A 22,561-nucleotide genomic window follows, 5' to 3' on the forward strand; every position below is an offset into this window, starting at 1 on the left:
TATCAGGCACCGTCCCGATTTTACTGCCGATATTGGATATCAGTTGTTTGATATTGGATATCAGACAGACATCGGTTGGACAAACATTAGTTTCTATCAATGGATACTATATAATGTTATAAATAATACAACCAATGTAATTTTTTAATCTTGAGGAATACACCGATCTCTCAACCACTATTCTGGGTGTCTTTCGTCTTCCTTCTCTCTTCTCCCTATCTTGTACCTCTTTTTTCTTCCTTCTCGTTTGAAGATTCTTTACATCTTTCCCTCTCCCTCTCCCTCTTCTCCTCTATCTTCCTCTCCATCTCTCTCCCTTTCCCTCTCCCTCTCCCTCCTCCCCACCCTCTCCCTCCCCCTCTTCCCCTCTCTGACCCTCTCCCTCTTATCCTCTCCGCCCCTCTCCTTCTCCTTCTCCCTATCCCTATTCCTCTCTCTCTCTATCTCTCTATCTCTTTATCTCTCTCTCCCTTTCTCTCTCCTTCTCCGTATCCCTCTTTCTCTCTCTCCTTTTCCGTATCCCTCTTCCTCTCTCTCTCTATCTCTCTACCTCCTCTCTCTTTCTCTCTCCTCCTCCCTATCCCTATTCCTCTCTCTATCTCTATATCTCTTTCCCTTTCTCTCTCTATCTCTACCTCTCTCTCCCATTCTCTCTCCTTCTCCCTATCCCTCTTCCTCTCTCTATGTGTCTCCCTTTTTCTCCCTTTCTCTATTTTTTCTTTTTATCTCTCTATCTCTCCCTCTCCCTCTCTCTCTACTTATCCCTCTACTTCGCTCTCTCCCTCTCCATCTTCCTCTCCCTCTCTCTGTCTCCCTTTCTCACTTCTTCTCTCTTTATCTCTGTATCTCTCTCTCCCTCTCACTCTCTCTCTCTCTCCCTCTCTCACTCTCTTTCTCTCTATCTATCCATCTATCTATCTATCTGTCTGTCTATATGTCTCTTTCTATCTCAGCGTCTGCCAGTCTTTCTCTATAAATCAGTCTCTCTAAAAGTCTCTATATATATCTGTGTCCCAGAGTTTCTCTCTATCTATTCTCTCTTGGAGTTTCTCTCTCTATCTCTGTATCTTGCAGAGTCTCTCTCTATTTATCTCAGACGATCTCTCGACGTACATCTCAATCTCTCGTAGAGTTTCTCTCTCTTTCATTATGTCGCAGAGTCTCGCTCTATTTAACTATAACCGTCTCTAGCAGAGTCTCTCTCTATTTAACTATATCCATCTCGCAGAGTCTCTCTCTGTTCATCTATATCCATCTCTCTCGGAGTCTCTCTCTATCTCAGCATCTCGCATGGTCATTCTGTCTCTGTATATCTATCTCGAAGAGTCTCACTCTCTCTCTCTCTCTCACTCTCTCTCTCTCTCTCTCTCTCTCTCTCTCTCTCTCTCTCTCTCTCTCTCTCTCTCTTTATCTACATCTCTCAGCCTTTCACAGATTCTCACAATTTTTAACAAAAATAAATAAATGAGAAGTAATTTTCAGGCATCAGAAGCATGAAGACCCCATTGGGTTTATATTTTCTCTCTCCATGTTGCTCAAACTAAACACATATCGAAACTAACATTGGTACATCAGATAAAATCCCTAATCCCTAGTGGGGTATTGAATATCCTTGAGTTTATTCAAATTGATTAGAATGAGAGAGAGAGAGAGAGACAAAGAGGCATAGAGAGATAGAAAGAGAGATAAAACCCACAGAGAGAGAGAGAGAGACAAAGAGGCATACAGAGATAGAAAGAGAGATAAACCGAGAGAGAGAGGGCCTTGGTAGGTTTCTTTCCCATGCTCATTGATTAGATTGAAAGGCCTGGCTATTTGCTTCTGTCTTCTCTCTCAATATCCATGTGTATGATCAGAAAAAAATTTCTGTCTGTATATACAATTCATCTTTCAAGACATGTTTTAAATTCCAAATTGATGACGTAGCTTTCAAACTAATAGGTCTCTATCATTGAACATCTGACATACTAATGATTTCTCTTTATACATGCATTTAGGATCTTATTCATTGGTACACATATTTAACGAAACAGTTTAGGTAAGAGGAATAACTAATGCTGGTTGTTTGTTCTGAAGGAAAATTGGGCAGTAAGTGATAGAAATTATCAACAGAAGCATACTAGAGTCCATCTTCTTTGATGGCTTGTAGTGATTCTTCTGGATCACAATAGTGGAGACGGATTCCTCTAATGCAAATGGGAGCTGGAGGTTCTCACGTTCAGCATAATCCAGGGACCACAACTATCTTCTTATAGGCCTTCACAGGCATGTCACATTACAAAACCACTCATATAACTGACCCGGTTTCTACACATATATGCAGTCATAGCATTAAGAATGATGCCTTAACCCGTAACCTTATAAAACCACATCATATGGGATAAACTACTTCAATAATAACCATGGATATACAGTACAATGTGTGTATACCCACTTATGAGATCCAACAGTAAGTATTACTGATCCTAGTTTAGAGGGCATTTGAAACTGCCACCTCACTCCTAAACCTCATGAATTGAATTATTCTCTTCTTTTCTAAAGCATCAAAGAAATATTGTCCTGGGAGAGATCCCAAGAGAGCTTCAGAGTGGGGTCTCTAGGCAATCACTTGATGGAATATCTTGATCTTTGGCAAGAGGAATTGTTCCTCATGTACTTATCTTCACTTAATCAATTATTAAGTCCATCCATTATCGTGTATTTAATTCTCTCTATTTATTATTTCACATCTTGGATTTTCATTCTATCTTGAGATGGGGGATATCATTTTCTCTACAGCCTGTTTTTAAATAGATATATTACAATAATTGAACTTTATTAAGTGTAAACACATTATGTATGGAATGTTGATCATTATTATGGGCTTTTGAATTGGCATCTCATTGAATTAAGTGTATTAAAAATGATTAAATCATTCACAAATATGAAATACACTAGTGTTAATCTAATCATCAATAAATTTCATGAAAATAATGATTCGTCACTAAAACAAATTCATAAAAATTACATTTGTAATAATGATTGCTTTTTTATTATTATCAAGTAAATATCCTAAGTTGAACTTATCCTTTTTCTGATTAAATAAATTCACAAAACAAATATTAAATAAAATAATTGATATTTACACTTCTCTATCAACACTTTTAACTATAAATTTTGTCTCCAAAACCACAGACTTAACATTTTTAAATTTCTAAGATTTTTAGCACAGAATGACAAACCGAGTTTGTGAATGTTCATTTTGAATTCAAATGATATTAGAAACTAAATTGACCGTGATGTGGAACCAAGAACAATGCATGTTTCTTTCAACTAATAGGGCACTAATTATAAGGACATGGACATCGAACTTTATGATTTTAACTATAATGATAGGATGAGCATCACTAAACTATCAGAGACACTCATTACAATTGAGTCAATGTCATTTGTGAATGCTAAGATCATAGTAGCACATAAAAGAACCAAAATATCCAACCTAACAAGTAGAAAGAATTAGGGATAGAGAGAATGAGGAAAGGAGAAAGGAGAAGGATACAAGTATGAAGAGAAGGAAACAGGATAAACAATTTACATTTCTTGGCTGCCCTATTTTGAGGAAAAGCATGCCCGAAAACAAGTGAAAATAATTTACCTACTAAGGAATGGGATTCTATCAGTACTCCCCACTTCAATGACCAGCGTGTCATCAAGCTGACGCAGAGCAAATCGCTATGGGCCTAGATCGACCTGGCGGGGCCAAGCTTAGGCCTGACTGGGCCATGAGCTCAGTAGTGGTGTAAGCATGCACTTGAATATGAGCTCAGTCATGGCTCAGCCGGGGACTTGGGCCAGGTTGGCCCTCTCTTACACATTGGGCTGGTCCCTGGCTGTGTTGAGAGTGGGAACTGGGCTTTAGATTGTGCTAAGGCAGTCCACGGCTGATCTACAATTGCTCTAGGGATGTTCCATACTTGGTTTGAGGGCAGTCCATGATAAGTTTGCGGCTGATCTGTGGCAGATCAGCGTCAGTCCGTGGAAGGCCCCCGACAGGTCTGCGGTGAGCCCACATGTTCGTGCTGGCCAGAAATGGGCGCGTGGTGCTGGCACTTGGTGACCAGGTTTTGTGTGCTGGGATGATGCGATAAGTTCCACCTAGGTCACTGACATAGCTTCAACTATAGCGATAGAGTTTTCCCCGATGCGCTCCCCAGTAACAATAGGATAAGGTAGATCGGAGAAGACAAGAGAATGGAAGATAGGGGAAGAGAAGATAGTGAGGTAAGATCGGATCTCGATCTTCTTCTGGCCATTGGGAATGCTCCTTCCGACCACTCCAGCTCCCACCCGCCGCTTGGGGTTCTTGAAATAAGGTGTCGTAACTGCTTCCTCCCTCGCAGTCTTATTTATAGGTGCTTGTGGCGAACTCAAATTGCACTCCCTGCGTCGTTTCCCGGCCTCCGGAAACGAGGCCTTCTGTAAGCCTTGCTGAAGTGCTTATCAGTCACCCAAGTTGGTCCAATAGGGTCTGTTCGGCCCAGACTATAATAGTGGACTGGGCTAACTGGTGTGGATTCACCCAAGCATGGAGCCGTCTTGGTCATTTCCTTGGGTTTCTAACAGAAGGCCTCCCCTTGCTCTCGTCGCCAAATACAGAATAATGGATGGAGCTGGCACTGATAGTGGTGGCCTGTGAGTACAGTAGGAGCACTTCAGTGGCATTGGGTTTCACTGCCCAAGAAGACGGCAGTAGCGTGGGACATCTTTTGGCAAAAGAGATGGCATTAGTGTGTGGTAGTTCAATTAAGACCGGACACGACCAAGGGTGGTTTGGGCTGTAGAACAGTGCTTTGTAGAGAGGGGTTGGGCCCTATGGGCGCACCGAACACCTGAAAGATGAGATGGTGCTGAGTACAGAGTCAAGCAGCCAAGGCTCACAAGTGGTGGCTGCATTAACGGCAAAAGCCAATCGTCAGCAGCGAGGGGTTGGGCACTATGGCGCACAGGGCACAACAAAAGGAATGCAAGGGTGCCAAAAAGATGAGGCGAAGCTGAGTACAGTGGCAGGCAGCCAAGACCACTAGTATTGGATACATAATCAGGTACATTGAATATTCCAGAGTTGGCCAGGATGACATGTTGCTGGCAGCAGAAATGGGCTCCATAGGCAGTCGGAGTTGTAATGACAAATGCCCAATGATGGGGTACATGCCCATGCCATACCATCTTAATTGACATGTCAGCTGACGTCCACCTTTCTCATTTCTTTTTGTCCTTAAAGCCATGTATTTCGGATCCCTCATATCGGGTCCACAATACCCGATAAGTGTAAAACCTAGTATAAGTACTGGGTTATGATGTAAAACCTAATGACTCATTATGGCTGGTTGAATCTCGTTTTTCCTCTGGCGGCTAGGGTTTGGACAAGTGGAGAAGAAACTTCTCCATTGCTTCTCTCCAAGATCAGCTGAAAGCTGACACGACACCACCACCTACCTATAGAGGAAACAGCCCTGCTCATGACACACTGACAGCATCAACTCTAGATTCAGGACCCAAATTCTATTCAGTGTACATTTCTAAATTTTCTAAATATAGGGTAATTTCTCTCTCCTCCAAGGCCTAAAAATAGGCCTTAGCTGCGATGGATCACTTGGTGATTTTCGAAAGTGAGATCTTTCTTATCAAGAATTGCCCTAATCCCCTCTCTACCACCGTCCTTGCTTGGTGTCAGCAGTGCCAACAGGGGACTTTGCGTCATTCGTGTCATCCATGCTGAAACATCTTGATTTTTCCAGATATCTAGTATCACATTGTCAAACCTTGGGTATCAGGATCGACATAGAAAGGAAACAGATAGGGAAAGGAAGAAATGGAAAATGAGGCTCAATTTACTCTTTTTGGCAGCTCAAGAAATGGAAAATCCTGTCCTATTCAAAGGAAAAACATGCCCAGGAAGTAAATGACAAAAATACCTTCGAGATATGATGGGGATTGTATCACCAAACTGCACGTCTGTTCAAAATCATACTAATTATAAGCATGGATACTAACATCTAACTGTGGTTTTTTACTCTTAAATACTCTAATAATGGGATGAGCATCACCACAATAAGAGATACGCATTACCTTGCATTGGAGTTCTTCATTGCCAATGTTATTTGTTTGAATCCCATGACCAACACGTTGAATTTAGTCCGAAACACTACTAACACTGCCTTGCAAATGTTTGGTACAGAAAGTAAGAGTTGAGCTCTTTCAAATAACTTAACTATATGATAGTGAGTAATTTTTTACCCTCACACAATGTTTGCTGCACGGGTGGCTTCCCTTTTTAATGATTTTCATTAGCCACTTTAAGTGATGCCTGTTTTTTAACACCTGACTTTGGTCAAACAATAAAATTTTAATGCAAGTCGAGTGAAGTCTACATAATGTATCTTTTTAATGATTTTCATGACTCACTTTGATGATATGGCTGATTGACTGGAACTAGGTGCTAATGGTAAAACACGTAACTCTTGTCAAATAATAAACAATGGCCTAGTTAGGAATAAGTCTATAAATATATTTAATCGTACCCAAAGTAAACATAATGAAACATGGGATATGCTCTATCACTTTTACAAGTACTTCAAAAAAGGTACAGGCTTTACAATCTTATCCATGGTTATGTTTAAATAATTGGCAAAGAACAGAAATAAAACGCTACACTACCACATTAAATGTAAGGGATCATAAATTTTCATATTCTAATTCTTCCTTTCCAGATATACAGTTAACTGATGTTTTTCTCAGTAATGCCCAAAATTTTTGAAAATTTGCTCATCGAGATTACAGGATTTTTCACAAAATTACAAAAGGAAACCAGGGTTCAGGATGGTAAGGGTGGGTACCTTAGCAGAATCTTCAGGTCTCATTAACAAAAACAAAAACCGGCGCATGATCATTAGTGTATCGTGATGCCAACTGATCTTTTTCCTGCAAGAGAAAAGGAGATAAAAGAACGCAACAATCAAATCCTTTTCCTGGGATTAAATACATTTTTTTATTAAAATATCACAATTTTACCCTTGGAACGGGACTTGTCCCTGCACTCCATACTGTCGCAGAGGCATTGGAATGCTTTGACTGGGTGCTCGTGATCATCAAAGTCAATCCCGTAGTCCTACAAGATAGGTCAAAAGACTTGAGAAAAGAGCTAATTTTCAGTATCTTTTCATGGACATCCATCCTTACCCAGGTCAATTCTTCGAAAGCGTCAATTTTTCTTGCAGTAAAAAAAGCAACCTAAAGAGGAAAAAATATAGGCAGAGATTTCAATTTTTGGATTAATAAATTCGAAAGAAAATAATATTAAATAAGCATGATAATTGAGTATGAAATTCATTACATGGTAGTAATGACGGTCTGGTGTCTCCACTTCAACCGGAATCTCCACCAAATTTGCGTCATAACATCTGGAAGAATGGAAAAAAAATTCATACCGAGGAAATGGGGGGAGAAAATCGGTCGACAAGGAAAAAATAACCAGTCACCAAAATGGAAATTAATGATTACGAGACTGAACAGTTGAGCATTAGAGATTGCAAATCAGGACCAATGCCTTTAATAAATTATAAATTTGAAATGCTCGTGACGTGAAAATTCTTTAGGCAGATCAAACTCATACGTTACTAGCCCCACGTTGGGGAGTTTTCCTCAAAGTTGGGGACGAAACAATTCGGGAGATTCCTTCTCATTCACTCTCTTAGCTAACAACTTCATCCTGTAAGGTCTCAACCTCAAGTAAACTTTGTTGCCCACTTCCAACAGTAGCTCTCTTCAATGTTCATCTGCCTCCCTTTTTATTCTTGATTGTGCATAAGTAAATAGTCTTAATTTTCTCAGAGTCTCATCTCTTTCTGTCTGCAAGTTGCCCAAAGAATCGATCAGAAAATCTTCGGGGGTTCTTTGCCATAAAAAGCTTTGGATTGAGATATCTGAATTGAAAAGTAGAAAGCAGTATTCCTTGACAAACTGCCTATAGTTGAAACCTATAAACAAACAGGAGGGGGAATGGGTCATGACATCTGAAAATGTCATTCCAAGAACAGTGCTGATGCATCTTGGCTGGAGGACAGAGATCCTCTCAATTCTGGCAGGAGGAAATAGTTGATCCGACTCAATCCTAGACTTCTATCTTCCCGTTGTCTTCATCTTCAGTTTTTCTCACCCTCTTTCTTATAGCAATTATTTGAACTGTATCTTGGAGGATAATACTACAATTGAAAATTTCTTAAAGGAATTCTCATTTTGATCTCTACAAAACAATCTCCACCCTGCATCCTTTTTTTTTACCAGTAGTACTGGACTGGCGAAAGGACTCTGTTATGGTAAATAAATTCTGACTTATAGAGCTCACTAATCAGTTACTCAATCTCATCCTTCTGTATATAACAATATTTATAAGGTTGCAGATTCACAGATTTGGCGTTTGGCAGCAAGTGGTAGACTGATTTATCTTTTCTCATTGCCTTCACCAGTCTTTTCCATCGATGTGTTAGGTCTGTGATGGGGTTCCATCATTGTAGCTGCTGTAGCATCAGAATTTATTCAACTGTCCCTTTCCAGCGTCCAAGTTGGCCATCATACACCCAGATTATGTTTCCCTGCTTTAAACGATGTTACAATGCAGGCTTCATATATATGGTCTGTAGCCATTTTTCTGCGCCAAAACCACCTTCATAATGATCCTCAGTTCGCATGGTTTAATTCTTAAAAGTTCTGACCGTATTTGGTGATTTAATCCTTTCAAAAAGGTATCTTCCAGGACCATAACTGGCAGCAGTAGTAAGTACATTATAATGTTTCAAATTCATCCGTGTACTCTTTGACACAGCCTGTCCATTGAATGTCCATGAATTGATGTAATATGCTCTTTGACAACGTTTCTCCAAATGTTTGGCCTACTTGAATTTTCAAAGCAGTCTAGTCAGTAATATTGTAGCAATCTTACGTACAGATATATCATTGCAATGGGGATCCTTTCAGTCAATTCATAACATTCCCTATACGCACCTTGTCAGTGATAACACGGAAATACCGTTCCCTGATAAAAAGCTGCGCGTTCAGATCACTTCCTTTGAAAATTGGAGCATCCAACTTTCTTCCCCTATTCGACATATTTGCTTGGCCTGGTTAAATCTCATGTCAAGATCCTGAACGATCAATGTGGCCTAGTTGGGCCGCATAAGGCTCTGATTCCTCGAGAACATTGTGGCCTCAGCCGCGTTAGCTATGAACAAAGTTGTGACTGCCTGCATGTTCTCGTCAGACAATTCAACGGGCTTTTGAGCCTCGCCAGTCAGATAGGCCAACCCACGTGATACCGACGTGGGCTAGTAAGAACAATGCAGTACTCCTTGAGCACCTTTGTGTCGTGGAGGTTTCTGAGGATTATAATTGAGAAGGGGCCAATGGACAACCTGGGGAGGGTGACATGTACAAGGACCAGCCTGGCAACACCGTGTAGGACCAAATGCAGACGGATCCAGATGTCTGTTGATGGCGCAGGGACTGTCGCTAAGAAAGAAATAAAATGGTCAGAGGGGACTATGGTTCACCCGATCTTAGTGGCCCAATCACTTGAATAGGACTAACTTCGTGCAAACAAAGTGGCCAATCCTATGGAGTTCTTTCATAAGAGCCAAGAGCCACACCTACAGAGTCTGCTCCGAATATCACACAGGCAACCTTGGCCAAGTAGCCCTGTAACCAGTTCATAGGCCTTGGCCAATGTGGTGATAGGTAAGGAACCAGTTCATCTTACTGGCCAGGACCAGCAAGAGTGCGTTGATGCACAAGTAGAGTGGTAAAATAAAATAGGTGACTAAAAGTATGCTCTGAATTTGAAAGGTCTATTTACAAATATGAGAAGGGATGTGGATCCAGGAAGGAAATCATGTAATGCTTAAACCCCTATGATGGCGCACGCCATCTCGACCCGTCGAAGGCATCATCCGAGCCGCCGCCATCGTCGTTGACTGCCCGCCGACTCGCATCCAGCCGACCGGCGTGCCAAGACACCAACGAAGACACCTGGCGTCGACACACCGGGTGAATTGTGCTCACCATTATCGCGTTTTGAATTCTTTTGGCCCTTCGTCTAGTCGCCGTCATCGTATCGTGTCCGTCATTTTTGTCTGTGTTTTTGTGTCCTTGTCATTATTTTGTAGTTATTTGGAACCCCCTCCCTTTCCCCTTTTAGGTGTTTTTATTTTCCCTTATTTTGTTGTAATGGGGTCCATTATATAAGGGCCCCTCTTATTGGATTACCCCTTTCCACCCCCCTTAGGGACCCATTAGAGCCCATTAATTTTCCTACTTAAGGGAAGAATGGCGCCCTAATGCACTCAGACCAGGTAATATTTTGGAAGGATTTTGTCCCGTTTACTTGGTCTCACCCCCAATTCAGGAGAAAGGAAAGAGGAGATCGACGAGGTGAAGAAGAAATATCAGACAACAAGAAGATCGCAGAGTTGTAGTGGTATTTCTCCCCCACCCCTTCTCGTGATCACGACGCCGGCACCCGGTGCTCCATACGATCAAACTGGAATGACGCACCATTGATGGGGAGGACAGAGGACAATTCCCTGAATCGGGATTGCCCTGTGAGGCTGGCGGGTCAATACTCGTTCTAGTCGATCCCCCAGCAGACGTCCTAGCCATCACGAACGTAGGGCTCATTTGCTGATCGGGAAAATTCTCGCAGCCCCCTGGGTGCCCCGCCGTCGCCCAAAACGCATCTCCTGGGCTGACCGACCCCTTTTCCAGGCTTCCAGGTTACCTGCGGACGGGTTACGCCTTCCGGGCCCCCTGTTCGACGCCTCAATCCTGTTCAACGCCTCGAGCCGTTGGATAGCATCTGAAGTACTCGACGGTTCCACCAATCGCCCCAACCGATCGGGATCTGGCGAGCTGGCCCACGTCTGTCAACCAGTCAATGCAGGTGAAATTCCAGCGATGGGAAGGTCGCCGGGTGCACTCCTGGTCCACCGGGACTACATCGCTTCTGCCAACACAGATACGAGGTGGCCACATCTAGACTCTGGCCGTGAGACCTTTTCAATCAGCGAGGGGTCGGTCGGACTTCTCCAGGTGACTGAGACTGGCGCCCTCGCACTAGTCGGCGTCCCCGTCGGATCCAGCTTGCGACGCTGGTGTCCAGCATTCCGTCTGCCATTGGCCCGAGCCAATCCTCGTAAGACAACACATCCTGCCCACGAGGTCCGTCGCTAGGAAAGTGCCCATCAGTCAGCTGCCGCCGCATTTATCCAGGCCGCCACTCTCTCCTCCCGTCGACTCCTCTTCTCCGAAATCGGACAATTTGTTCTTCTGCCTACAGCCAGTCGAGCGACGCCAACACCTCTCCGACTCCCCTCTACCTGCAACCGCGCCAGCTGCTGCAGCGACGAAGATTCTGCACAATGAGCCACGCGCCGACGAGGTACGTCGTCTTCCCACCCGCTCATTATATTATGATTTGCAGTATATTTTTGAATGGCCTCCACCGCGCTCGGGCTAGATAAGTGAGAGAGGAAAATTGAGAGATAGCTATGATCATTGAGCGCCTTTACCGATACGGACGAGCCCATCCGTTACGTGCGGGCCGCTACGGATTGATTCCGTTCGGCACCGTAGTCGTCGTCGTCCCCTCCGATGAGTTTTGAGAGGCCACCGTCGCCATCACCCGGCGACTTCTTCGGAGCTCGGCACTCTCCATCGAGTCGGAGCCTGCAAGTACGACACGTAGGACGCATTCATTTCATCGTAGCTACATTACCCATTAGGGTTTCATTCGTCGGACGACGACACTGTCGACGTCCGACATCACTATCTCGGTACCCGAGCATCGACTCGGTACTGACCGGACAACATCCTAGGCGACGTCCAGCATCACCCTAAAGTTAAATCCAAGGCTGGCAGAGTTAAGGCACATCTATTTAGACTTATCTCCCCTCTCTTTATATCCCATGTTGGATTTCTTCTCCCAACATGCTCTTGGCAGCCAAGTGGATCAGATTTCTTTGTACCATTCTTGTTCCACTAGAATCTATGAGAAATCATTCAAGTTTGATCGATTCTGATATCAATCCATTTGTGTACAGCAACTGGCTGCTCATGGCCCTGGCCTGTAAGGTGAACTGGTTCCAAACTGTCAGCAGAAGCCCTATTTCTGTTTTCTATTGATTTTATTTTGTTTTACTCTTTGTATGTAAATGTGGCCCCGCTCAAAAGAGGCCCACTTATACGGTAGCGCATCAACATGGGACAAGCCCATTTTCTTGCATTTCACTGGTTTTTAAACCAGTGAAACTCTATCCAATGGATAGGTGGTTTTTCCTTGTGTTCTCTCATTCTCACTGACGGCTAGGTCAACAGCAGACCAGCCAGGGAGCTCGCTAACACAAACATATCACCACATAGGCCAAGGCCAAATACAGGGCTTCTTTGGCAAATTTCGCAGCAGACTCTCAAGCCTCTTTAGGTGAGGCTCTTGCCAAGGCCATCCATAGGGTTGGCCACTTTGTTAGCACAAAGTTAGTCGTACTCAAGGGGCTTGGCACCTAAGATCAGTAAGACCACAGTCTCCTCTGACAGTTTCATTCCTTTCGTAGTAACAGTCTCTGCCCAATCGAAGAACATCCAGATTTCCCAGCCAGCTCCGCCAAGCCGGACCTTGTCCATGTGGCTCTCGCTAGGTTGGTCATGGGGCCCTTCTCAATGATAATCCTGAGAAACTTCGACGACACAAAGGTGCGCATGGAGTACCGCGTTGTTCTTGCCAGCCCACTTCTGTATCATGTGGGTCTGGCCTATCTGACCAGCGAGGCTCAAAAGCCCATCATATTGTCTGACGACAACATGTAGGCAGTCGCAGCTTTGTTCATAGCTCACACAGCTGTGAATACAATGCTCTCAAAGAGTCAGAGCCTGATGCAGTCCAACGAGGCCAAGCTGAGCCTCAAGGATCTCGAAATGAGAAGTGCCCTAGATGGCTCGCAGGTCCTCTGCAATCTTCCCCAAGAGTGGATCTCAAGCAATTTCCTTATCCACAAGCAATAGTTATGTTGAATAAGGAAATGAGATGGGTAGAATCTGCAGAGACACCTTGTTTTGCACCTGTGACAACGCATATGCCGCTTGATTCTCTTTTCGCAGTCAGTAGATGACAGAAAAATCGTATCCCAAGATCTTGGCCACCCAGCACTAATGGTCTGGTTGAACCTATCTACTCGAACAGATGGCCAAGACTGATTTAATCTGTGTAGACCATGAAATGATGCCATGAAGTCCTACTACTGCCATGAAGTCCTGCTTAAAGATTGGAGAGAACCAATTTCAACCCAACAATCGGGCAGTTGAAGAGCAGAAAAGGGCTGGAGCAGCAGGCACGAGCCTGATGAACCAGAGGAGGGGATATCCAATCGGATTCCTCCTACCATATCTTCTTGCTTTTTGAATTCTTCCTAGGATGTTCACTACTGTTTTGAAAGACATCTTGATTGTCTGTTCCTGCGACCAACATTGTGAAATTTCATACAATTCTTGACTGATCTCTTGAAGCATACAGTCTTGATACAGTTTAGCTATATCACATTCATCAGTAGATGACATATAATTATTGTCATAGGCCTTTATCCAAGCTAAACGTGGATGACAAAGGCAATTCATCATCCACCAACGGGTGAGGTTGATCAGGACAACAAACTATTTTAACCATCACCATTATCCAGTTTCTAAGGGCTGGCATTGGAATTATCCCCCATCAGTAGATGACGAATTCTCATTCATCCAACGGGAGTCTGGATGACGAAATTTATGGACGACTATGATGCACATGTGTTTGGCATTAACTGCCAACTCTTAAATAATAGTTATTCAATAGAATTTTAGTTTATATTGTTAATACTTATTTCTATAGCAAACACTTATTCCATGCAACTACGTGAAAATGGAGTACCTGTGGTTGATGAACCTTGCAACGTTTCCGTAAAAGGTTGCATCAAGACAGAGAGCTTCTTCATCCTTCAACACCCCTTCCGAGCCCCAATCAGCATCAAGAAGGATAGGATAAGTGTGCTTCGTGTTCCCCATCTTAAGAGTTCTGTCATAAAGTTCCATATTTGTAAGAACCTCGCCAACATACTCACAAACAAATGCTCCTCGGGGTAGGTCATCAGTGCATCTCAGGCCCCAGCCTTTCCTAGTCCCCGTCCAAAACACCTAGAAATAATAAAGAAAACCAATTATGTTGATTTTTTCGTCCTCTGAATTATCAAATAGTAAAAAGCTAAAGACCTTGATATTTTCTTTATATGAATAATCAAAACGACTGAACTAATAGAAGGTGATAAATTTAAAATAAAAAAGAAATATTGATATTTATCTTCGTCTGAATTCTCAAAACAACTAAAATGGGAAACGGTGATATATTTAATAAGGAAAAATCGCGGTGACTATCTACATCTGAATAATCAAAACAATTTAAATGGGTAAGGGTGATATAATTAAAAAATAAAAGATATGGATATTTGTCTTCATCTGAATTATCAACACAATTAAAATGGTCAACGGTGATAAAATTATGATAGTTCATGAAAAAGTCAAAGATCTTGATTTTTATCTTCCTCAAAATATTCGAAAAGATTAAAATGGGCGACGGTGATAAAGAAAAACCCCTAAATCTTGATAATTGTCCACATCTGAATTATCAAAATATATTAAAAGGGGAAATATGATGAATTATTCAGAAAAAACCTGCAAATTACACCAAATGCCTTGCTGGACCACTCGATTGCCACACTGTTTGTGACACCCGCACTTCCTCCAACACTCTTTGATAAACTTTCTCACCAAATGGCCCTTGCATTTATCAGGGAAAGCATCGTTCTTGGCCCTCTCAATGGGGCAGTCCTTGCAGTAGAAAATTCGGTTCTTTGGCGCACCATCACGGCACATGGCGATGCAATCGTCTAAGAACTTCTCTTTCAGCAGACCACCAGGCATGTAAGCAAACTCGCCGCCAGTTTCACGGGCACATGCACAAGGTATGGAGGCCAACAAGCAATTGTTGTAGCAATCAGAGCAGTAGTCTTCATCTCCCATTCGGGCAAGAGAGAAGTTAAGATATGCATTTTGGTAGATAATGCTGTGAGGGATGTAGGTGAAGTGGGTCGGACATTGTTGACCTGGGAAATCGTTGACTATAGGAATTCGGACGGTTTCTTCACCTTTGCAGATATCATTGATATCGTGGACCGGGCGGATGCTGCCAAACGCGGGCTCGTGCTGAGGCACCAGAGCCAGAGCACTCGAGGGGTGTGGAGCTCCATTTACAGCTTTTCCCTTACGCTTGTAGGCCTCATCACAGCTAGAAAGACCAATGGCCATTGATCCAGATGGTTCCTCCTGGTGATCATCTGTGTGGGGAGTCCCCAGTTCAAGTACCGACTTGCAAACTTCATTCATGATACCAATCAGAGAGATAGAAGGGTTAAGAATCATGTATGATCGCAGGCACTTGTCTTCAACCCTCTTGAGAACTGATTCGATGCTAGGGAAATGGAACTGAGGGAGGTCTGGGACGTTAAAAAGCAAGGAGACTTTCTTTTCGCCATCAGCTGACGAAGCAATCTCAATAGAGTTGGTGGAATCTTCAACTTTTGTGATTGTAGTGGCAGACTCGTCCTTCTCCATAGTGTGATTAGGGTCACTTTCATAGCAATCACCATTGAATGTTTGAGTTGGAGAAGGCATGTTCGTGTCACCTTCTGGAGATGATTTTCCCATTCAAAGAAAGGTGAGATTTATGACTTACTTTTTTGAATAAAGAGGAGAGATTTATGATATCAAACTGAAGCTATTTAAATAAAAGGACATCAGGGGACATGGCGCAAAGAAGAATGCAATTTAAAGTTTTGACTAATTCAAGTAAATAAAAAACCTATCAGACGGCCATTGAAAGACTTTTTGAGAACATTAAAAGGGACAGCCATTTTAAGATTGATCGAGTATGTTTGACTGAAAAGTGTAAAATCCAGAAAAGACCAAGAATTATAGATGACGTCAGCTTTATGACATCAAGTACATAACAAGATCAAGTATTTTTTGACTGCGATCTCAATAAAAACCACAATCAACCGAAGTCTCTGCAGGAACTCGACTTTCAACAGCAAATTATTGTTTGAAATCCAAGGACTACGGTTATTTCCAGGACCGAGCAAAAAAGTAAAACAAACGAGATGTTTGCAATGAGGAGACAAAGGAGACATTTTAAAATTCAAGTAAAACAAAGGAGACATTTGAGGGGTGGGCAATTAAAAATTCATCCAGGGCATCATAGAATCAGGTATACTTCTAAGGATGTAAGCATAATATGTTTGCAATCTAAGTCCCATGAAACGATCAACGTTCGATGTCATAATGTTTCATTTGGAAGTTTAAACCTCACGGAATTTCCAGAAAAGATAAAAAAAAAGTAGTAACAATTGCAATGCGAGCAATTCCAGATCACTGGGCGGCAATTCCAGGGTAAAAAAATACCTTCTTCAATGATGGGAAGTGTAGGGGGTGGATGAATCATCAGGACTGGAAACTCTACAGATAGAGGTTCACATGCAATTGGCTCGTGTATGTCTTGTTGCGCTGCTTCTTTACGTGCCGAGGAATAATGTGTATCAACTCTGGGATGTATAAGGGACTCAGTAGTCGTTACTTTTGTTGGCGATATATTATTAGCAAGTGGACAATGCGTTTGGCTCTGAGTTTGGACTTCTGTTTGACTTAAAACTTCAGATACTACCTTTTTCTGATGATCAGCCCCAAGTTCAAACTCTTCTTGAACATGGGAAGCACTAGCCGTCATATGATCCCTTCTTGTGTTGTACTTATGCTTATCCTTAGAATAAAGGAGGCCCGAACGATTTTCTACTGGAGTACTAATGACTGGGGAGTCATCGATTTCTAACTTTGGAGCCTTGAGCGGTGAAATATTCTCAGTCAACACATAGGCAGGTAGTGCAGCTTTGTCTTGACGACTTTCCATCTGTCTCTTTCGATGAGGTTCCACCTCTTCTTCCCTTGCTTTTTTTCTCTTCTTCACATCCTCATCCTCCTTAGAACACGTCTGTGGATGTAAAGGGTAAAAAAATTGTCTATTAAGAAGTGACTATACGAGAATTCTAACGAAATAACAGAAAATGGACACACAATCAGAAATAGCCAACGCTCTGATTTCCCGACCAATAAAGACGAGAAGAAAAACAAGATGAGATCGGTAGATTATTAGGAAAACAAAAGGAAATAAAGACGAATGCACCTCTGGGCTGTCAGCTTCGAATATAGATTCAACGAGCAGCCTGTAGTTCTCCGATTCAATATGCTTCCAATCATTTTCACATGCTTTGAGGAGTATCTTCAGCACAGGTACAATTTTGCTACCCTGAAATCCCAACGCTTTCATTGCATCCACGGCCCTCTTTGCGCGTGATGCTGCTTTCGATCCCATTCTTAATGCGAATCCGCAAACGCCTTCCGTGAACAAAGAGAAAATGGACGAGCAAAGATCAAACTCTAGAAAGATATCTTAAGGGAAAGAAACTTCGATAACTGAAAGAACAGCATAAAGGAGGCATTGAAGACTGACACCTTCAGGTTAGGAATGTTTGTCTCGGTCTTCTTGTCTAAGCGATTACAGCAAACAGAGAAAGAGAATCGTGAACAAAACATAACCGAGGTAGAAGAAAGAAGCAGAGAATGCTCTGGAAGTTTACGTTTCAAAAGAAATGATAGCACACAGAATAAATAGCCGGAATACAGTTCATCAGATATCACGAAAAGAAAAGAGCAAGGCTTGGACATTTAGAACGAGATGAAAAACACAAACAAGAGAAAACAAGCATGCATTTCAAATAACTCGAAATGAATCCCCTAGCGAAGCAGAATTCATCATCAGAAAATAAAACGAAAAAAGAAAAAAAACAGATAACGAAAAAAGCATTCACGATCTTTAACCTGTTTGATTCATTTCGACTTATGAGAATGCAAACATACATTTCCAATAACCCGAAGCGAAGCCCCTAGGGAAGCAGAATTCAGCATCAAGCCGGAAAGATTGCTCATCTAGCAAAAAAAAAGAAACGAAAACTGCATTCACGATCTTCAACCTGTTCGTTTCATTTCGAGTTATTAGAAAGCAAAAAATATGCATTCACGATATATGTTTCCAATCTCTGAAGCCCCTAGGGAAACAGAATTCAACATCAAGGTGGAAAGATTGCGCGGTCTCCCGAAAAAAAAAGAAAAACCGATAACGATAACATCGTTCATGATCATCAACCTGTTCGATTCCTCCGAGGCGAGCTGATAAGAGATCGAGAGAGTTGATCACAAGAGAGAATGAAATTTGAATCAAATGGCGCAATTCTTTCAACTGCAGATATGGAGGGAAGCTCTTATAGTACGAACAGAGGCAGGAGGGCTGTTAAAAGACTGCGCGGAGCATACTACTCTTAAGTTGCACCCTGCCTCGCGCTCTGATCAGAGAGAATGACATCGTCAGCATTGTTGCCGTCGATCTAAGAATATACGGTCAAGATTTGTGTAAAGGTATTCACTTATGCTGCTCCGCAGTTCAGCGCAACACTCGTTGCACTCTTCCCAGCACGTTGAAGCGACCGCTGCGACACCCCTGTAAGTCTGTTACATCTCGTTTAGAATGCGGATCCCGTGCGGGTATTCGGATACCGTCATTATCGTCAGAGTCTCTGAGATAAGTTTTGTTAATAATTACTTATTGTACAAAGACGCTAATCACATTATTTGCCTACAAGGCTACAACACGAAACAGCTCTCTCTCTCTCTCTCTCTCTCTCTCTCTCTCTCTCTCTCTCTCTCTCTCTCTCTCTCTCTCTCTCTCTCTCTCTCTCTCTCTCTCTCTCTCTCTCTCTCTCTCTCTCTCTCTCTCTCTCTCTCTCTCTCTCTCTCTCTCTCTCTCTCTCTCTCTCTCTCTCTCTCTCTCTCTCTCTCTCTCTCTCTCTCTCTCTCTCTCTCTCTCTCTCTCTCTCTCTCTCTCTCTCTCTCTCTCTCTCTCTCTCTCTCTCTCTCTCTCTCTCTCTCTCTCTCTCTCTCTCTCTCTCTCTCTCTCTCTCTCTCTCTCTCTCTCTCTCTCTCTCTCTCTCTCTCTCTCTCTCTCTCTCTCTCTCTCTCTCTCTCTCTCTCTCTCTCTCTCTCTCTCTCTCTCTCTCTCTCTCTCTCTCTCTCTCTCTCTCTCTCTCTCTCTCTCTCTCTCTCTCTCTCTCTCTCTCTCTCTCTCTCTCTCTCTCTCTCTCTCTCTCTCTCTCTCTCTCTCTCTCTCTCTCTCTCTCTCTCTCTCTCTCTCTCTCTCTCTCTCTCTCTCTCTCTCTCTCTCTCTCTCTCTCTCTCTCTCTCTCTCTCTCTCTCTCTCTCTCTCTCTCTCTCTCTCTCTCTCTCTCTCTCTCTCTCTCTCTCTCTCTCTCTCTCTCTCTCTCTCTCTCTCTCTCTCTCTCTCTCTCTCTCTCTCTCTCTCTCTCTCTCTCTCTCTCTCTCTCTCTCTCTCTCTCTCTCTCTCTCTGAAAGTGTACTTCGTAAAGTTGTTAAATTAACACCAAAATAATATTAATTAAGTATTCCTTGAGGTTGATCCGAATATGTTTAACCCTGTAGAAGGGGAATAAGTCAGTGGAGCAGGGATTTAATAAGGAAAATTAGGGAATAACTATGATATCTTTAACTTAATGGAAGCAGGAGATTTGAAATAATCAATCATGTTTAGCACACAGATATGTAAGGTAAACAACTACTCAAAGCAAATCAACAATTATTATGAACCAACAATTATCTCAAAGTTAAGGTGTCATCAGGTACCTTAGAGATGGGAGCCAATAGCTTGATTGCTCTGATGTTGAATGGCATTGATTGTGGTTGATCTACAGCTCCACGTAGAGCTGGAGGACTAAAATGAGTGACGCTTATGAACGGACGGGATGAAACGGAACAAACTTGCGTTCCGTTATTCGTAGGACGAAATTTTTTTCGTCATTTTCGTCATTCAACGCCGTTTCGACATCTTGATGATTCTGTCAATCGTCCATTGTAAGTAAACGGAACGGAACGGGCGTCCCAGTGATGGAACGGACGTCCTTGACCCCCCCCTCTCCCCCTCTTCGTATGTCACCACTCTCCCCCCCTTCGCCTGTCGCTGCTCTCCCCCTCTTCAGATGTCGCCTCTCGCCCCCTCTTCCTCTGTCGACTCTCTCCCCCTCTCCAGTGTAAAAAATGAAGTTATATGGTAGATGGATAAGGCGTGAGAATTAATGAAGATAAGAAGAATGGAGACAATGAGACACGAGATGGAGATTATAGAGGTGAGATGAAGGGATGTGTTGAATAAGGTTAAGGGGTGAGATGGTAGGAAAATGATGGAGAAGATAATGTACAGAGAAAGGGAAGGAAGAACTCAAGAGGAGTTTATCGATGTTGAAGACGAGAAGTTGCTGTTGCCATTCTGTTGACGTTATCACCTTAAAATACCAGATAATCACTCTTTTATGAGAAACAAACTTCACATTAATTCTCAAGCGAGTGTCCATACAAACAGGCTCATTGCCCTTTTAAAGGAAAAGAAAATATGACGTTAACGAGAAATAAACCATGGATGGTTTAAGAGAAAGTGATAAAGAGATTGGTGGTTTACGTGTTGATAGCTGTGGGGAAAGGTGAGGGAGAGAGGTTATGAGAAAAGTCAATTTGGAAGTTATAGGGAAGAGAGAAAAGAAAGAAAATTAGAGAAGGAAGAGAGTAGTGGAATGTCAATAGTAGTGCATGGATAAGAGGATGAGAGAGCGGATAGAAAGAAATAGAATAGATGGAGAATAAAAGTCAAATAAAATGGCCGAGTGAGGAGAGAGAGAAAAAGAATGTGAGAGAGAGAGGAGAAAAGTTAAAGGAACGGGCTGAGCTAGGAGAAAGAAAAAGAACATTTCCTTCAGTCTGTCCATCTCTATGTGTTTCTCTCTCTGTCTTTATGTCTCTTTGTCTCTAGCTCTTATGTCTCTATATGTTTCTCTGACTCTCTCTGTCTCTCTATCTATATATCTCTCGCTTTGTCTCTTTGTCTCTTTGTCTCTCTCTCTTTGTCTATCTCTCTCTCTATCTCTCTTTGTCTCTCTGTCTCTCTCTGTGTGTCTCTCTATCTCTCTCTCTCTTTGTCTCTCTGTCTCTCTCTATGTATCTCTCTATCTCTCTCTCTCTTTGTCTCTCTGTCTCTCTCTATGTATCTCTCTATCTCTCTCTCTCTTTGTCTCTCTGTCTCTCTCTATGTATCTCTCTATCTCTCTCTCTTTGTCTCTCTGTCTCTCTCTCTTTGTCCATATATATCTCTCTCTCTATCTTCTCTTTGTCTCTCTCTCTCTCTCTGTCTCTCTATCTATCTCTCTCTCTCTTTGTCTCTATCTCTCTCTCTGTCTCTCTGTCTCTCTCTCTTTTTCTCTCTATCTCTCTCTCTTTGTCTCTCTCACTTTTTTCTCTCTATCTCTCTCTTTGTCTCTCTCTCTGTCTCTCTATCTTTCTGTGTCTTTGTCTCTCTGTCTTTGTCTCTTTGTCTATCTATCTCTCTATATATATCTCTCTCTTTGTCTCTCTGTCTCTCTCTCTCTCTCTCTGTCTCTCTCTCTCTTTTTCTCTCTATCTCTCTCTTTGTCTCTCTCGCTTTTTTCTCTCTATCTCTCTCTCTCTCTCTCTCTTTCTCTCTATTTCTCTCTATTTCTCTCTATCTCTCTCTATCTCTCTCTATCTCTCTCTATCTCTCTCTCTTTGTCTCTCTCTCTGTCTCTCTATCTTTCTGTGTCTTTGTCTCTCTGTCTTTGTCTCTTTGTCTATCTATCTCTCTATATATATCTCTCTTTGTCTCTCTCTCTTTTTCTATCTATTTCTTTCTATCTCTCTCTCTTTGTCTCTCTCTCCGTCTCTCTATCTTTCTGTGTCTTTGTCTCTATCTCTCTCTATGTTTCTCTCTATCTATACATCTATCTATCTATCCATTTTTCTATCTATCTCTTTCTCACTACCTATCTATCTCCCTCTATCTCTTTCTCATAAATACATATAAGTATCTCTATCTCTCTCTATCTATCTCATAAATATATATAAGTATATCTGATGTCTCACGTCATGGGGGATGTCGTCCGGCCGGTACCGAGATGATGCTCGGATACCTAAATGATGTCTGATGTCGTCAGTGATGTCGGAAAAATTCCCTAAGGGGAGTGTAACTATCTGAATGTGGTGAACCTAGATAGATGTACGTGCAGGGCCTGACTCGTTGGGATTCGCCGAGCTCCGAGCTCCAGGGTGGGCGACCGGTGACGGTGACGGTGACCTTCTGACCCTCTTTAGAGTGACGACGGCGACTACGGCGTCGAACAGAGTATTTCCATTGGCGCTCGCACGTAACGGAGAGGCTCGACCCGTACCTAGGAAAAGACTCAACTCGTAGTTTTCTTGCTATAATCTCTCACCT

At 42.6% G+C, this 22,561-nt stretch overlaps 1 protein-coding gene and 1 long non-coding RNA gene across 2 annotated transcripts; one reads left to right on the forward strand and one right to left on the reverse strand.

Annotated features, from left to right (window-relative positions):
• Positions 1 to 6,468: 6,468 nt before the first annotated feature.
• LOC144710262 (putative inactive histone-lysine N-methyltransferase SUVR2) lies at positions 6,469 to 18,431 on the reverse strand. Its single transcript, XM_078583987.1, has 9 exons — positions 18,362 to 18,431; positions 17,342 to 17,553; positions 16,567 to 17,149; positions 14,782 to 15,794; positions 13,985 to 14,247; positions 7,373 to 7,439; positions 7,219 to 7,269; positions 7,051 to 7,147; positions 6,469 to 6,960 (listed from the first exon to the last, which is right to left on the reverse strand). The coding sequence occupies exons 2-9, from the start codon at positions 17,528 to 17,530 to the stop codon at positions 6,929 to 6,931; spliced, it is 2,295 nt and encodes a 764-aa protein (XP_078440113.1). The 5' UTR covers positions 17,531 to 17,553; positions 18,362 to 18,431; the 3' UTR covers positions 6,469 to 6,928.
• Positions 10,394 to 12,365, forward strand: LOC144710403 (uncharacterized). The gene is made up of 2 exons (XR_013583280.1): positions 10,394 to 11,467; positions 12,129 to 12,365. It is a non-coding gene; the product is annotated as an uncharacterized LOC144710403 (long non-coding RNA).
• Positions 18,432 to 22,561: the final 4,130 nt, after the last annotated feature.

The sequence above is a fragment of the Wolffia australiana genome, chromosome 12 (assembly GCF_029677425.1).
Source record: "Wolffia australiana isolate 7733 chromosome 12, ASM2967742v1".
NCBI classification, from domain to species: domain Eukaryota; kingdom Viridiplantae; phylum Streptophyta; class Magnoliopsida; order Alismatales; family Araceae; genus Wolffia; species Wolffia australiana.

Bases quoted from the DNA above. Each gene is read 5' to 3' on its own strand.
- LOC144710262 (XM_078583987.1), bottom strand. From the start codon at position 17,530: ATGGGATCGAAAGCAGCATCACGCGCAAAGAGGGCCGTGGATGCAATG. The intron at 7,270-7,372 runs GTAATGAATTTC...TTTCCTCTTTAG, and splicing joins CAGACCGTCATTACTACCAT to GTTGCTTTTTTTACTGCAAG. The intron at 7,148-7,218 runs GTAAGGATGGAT...CCTATCTTGTAG, and splicing joins CTTTCGAAGAATTGACCTGG to GACTACGGGATTGACTTTGA.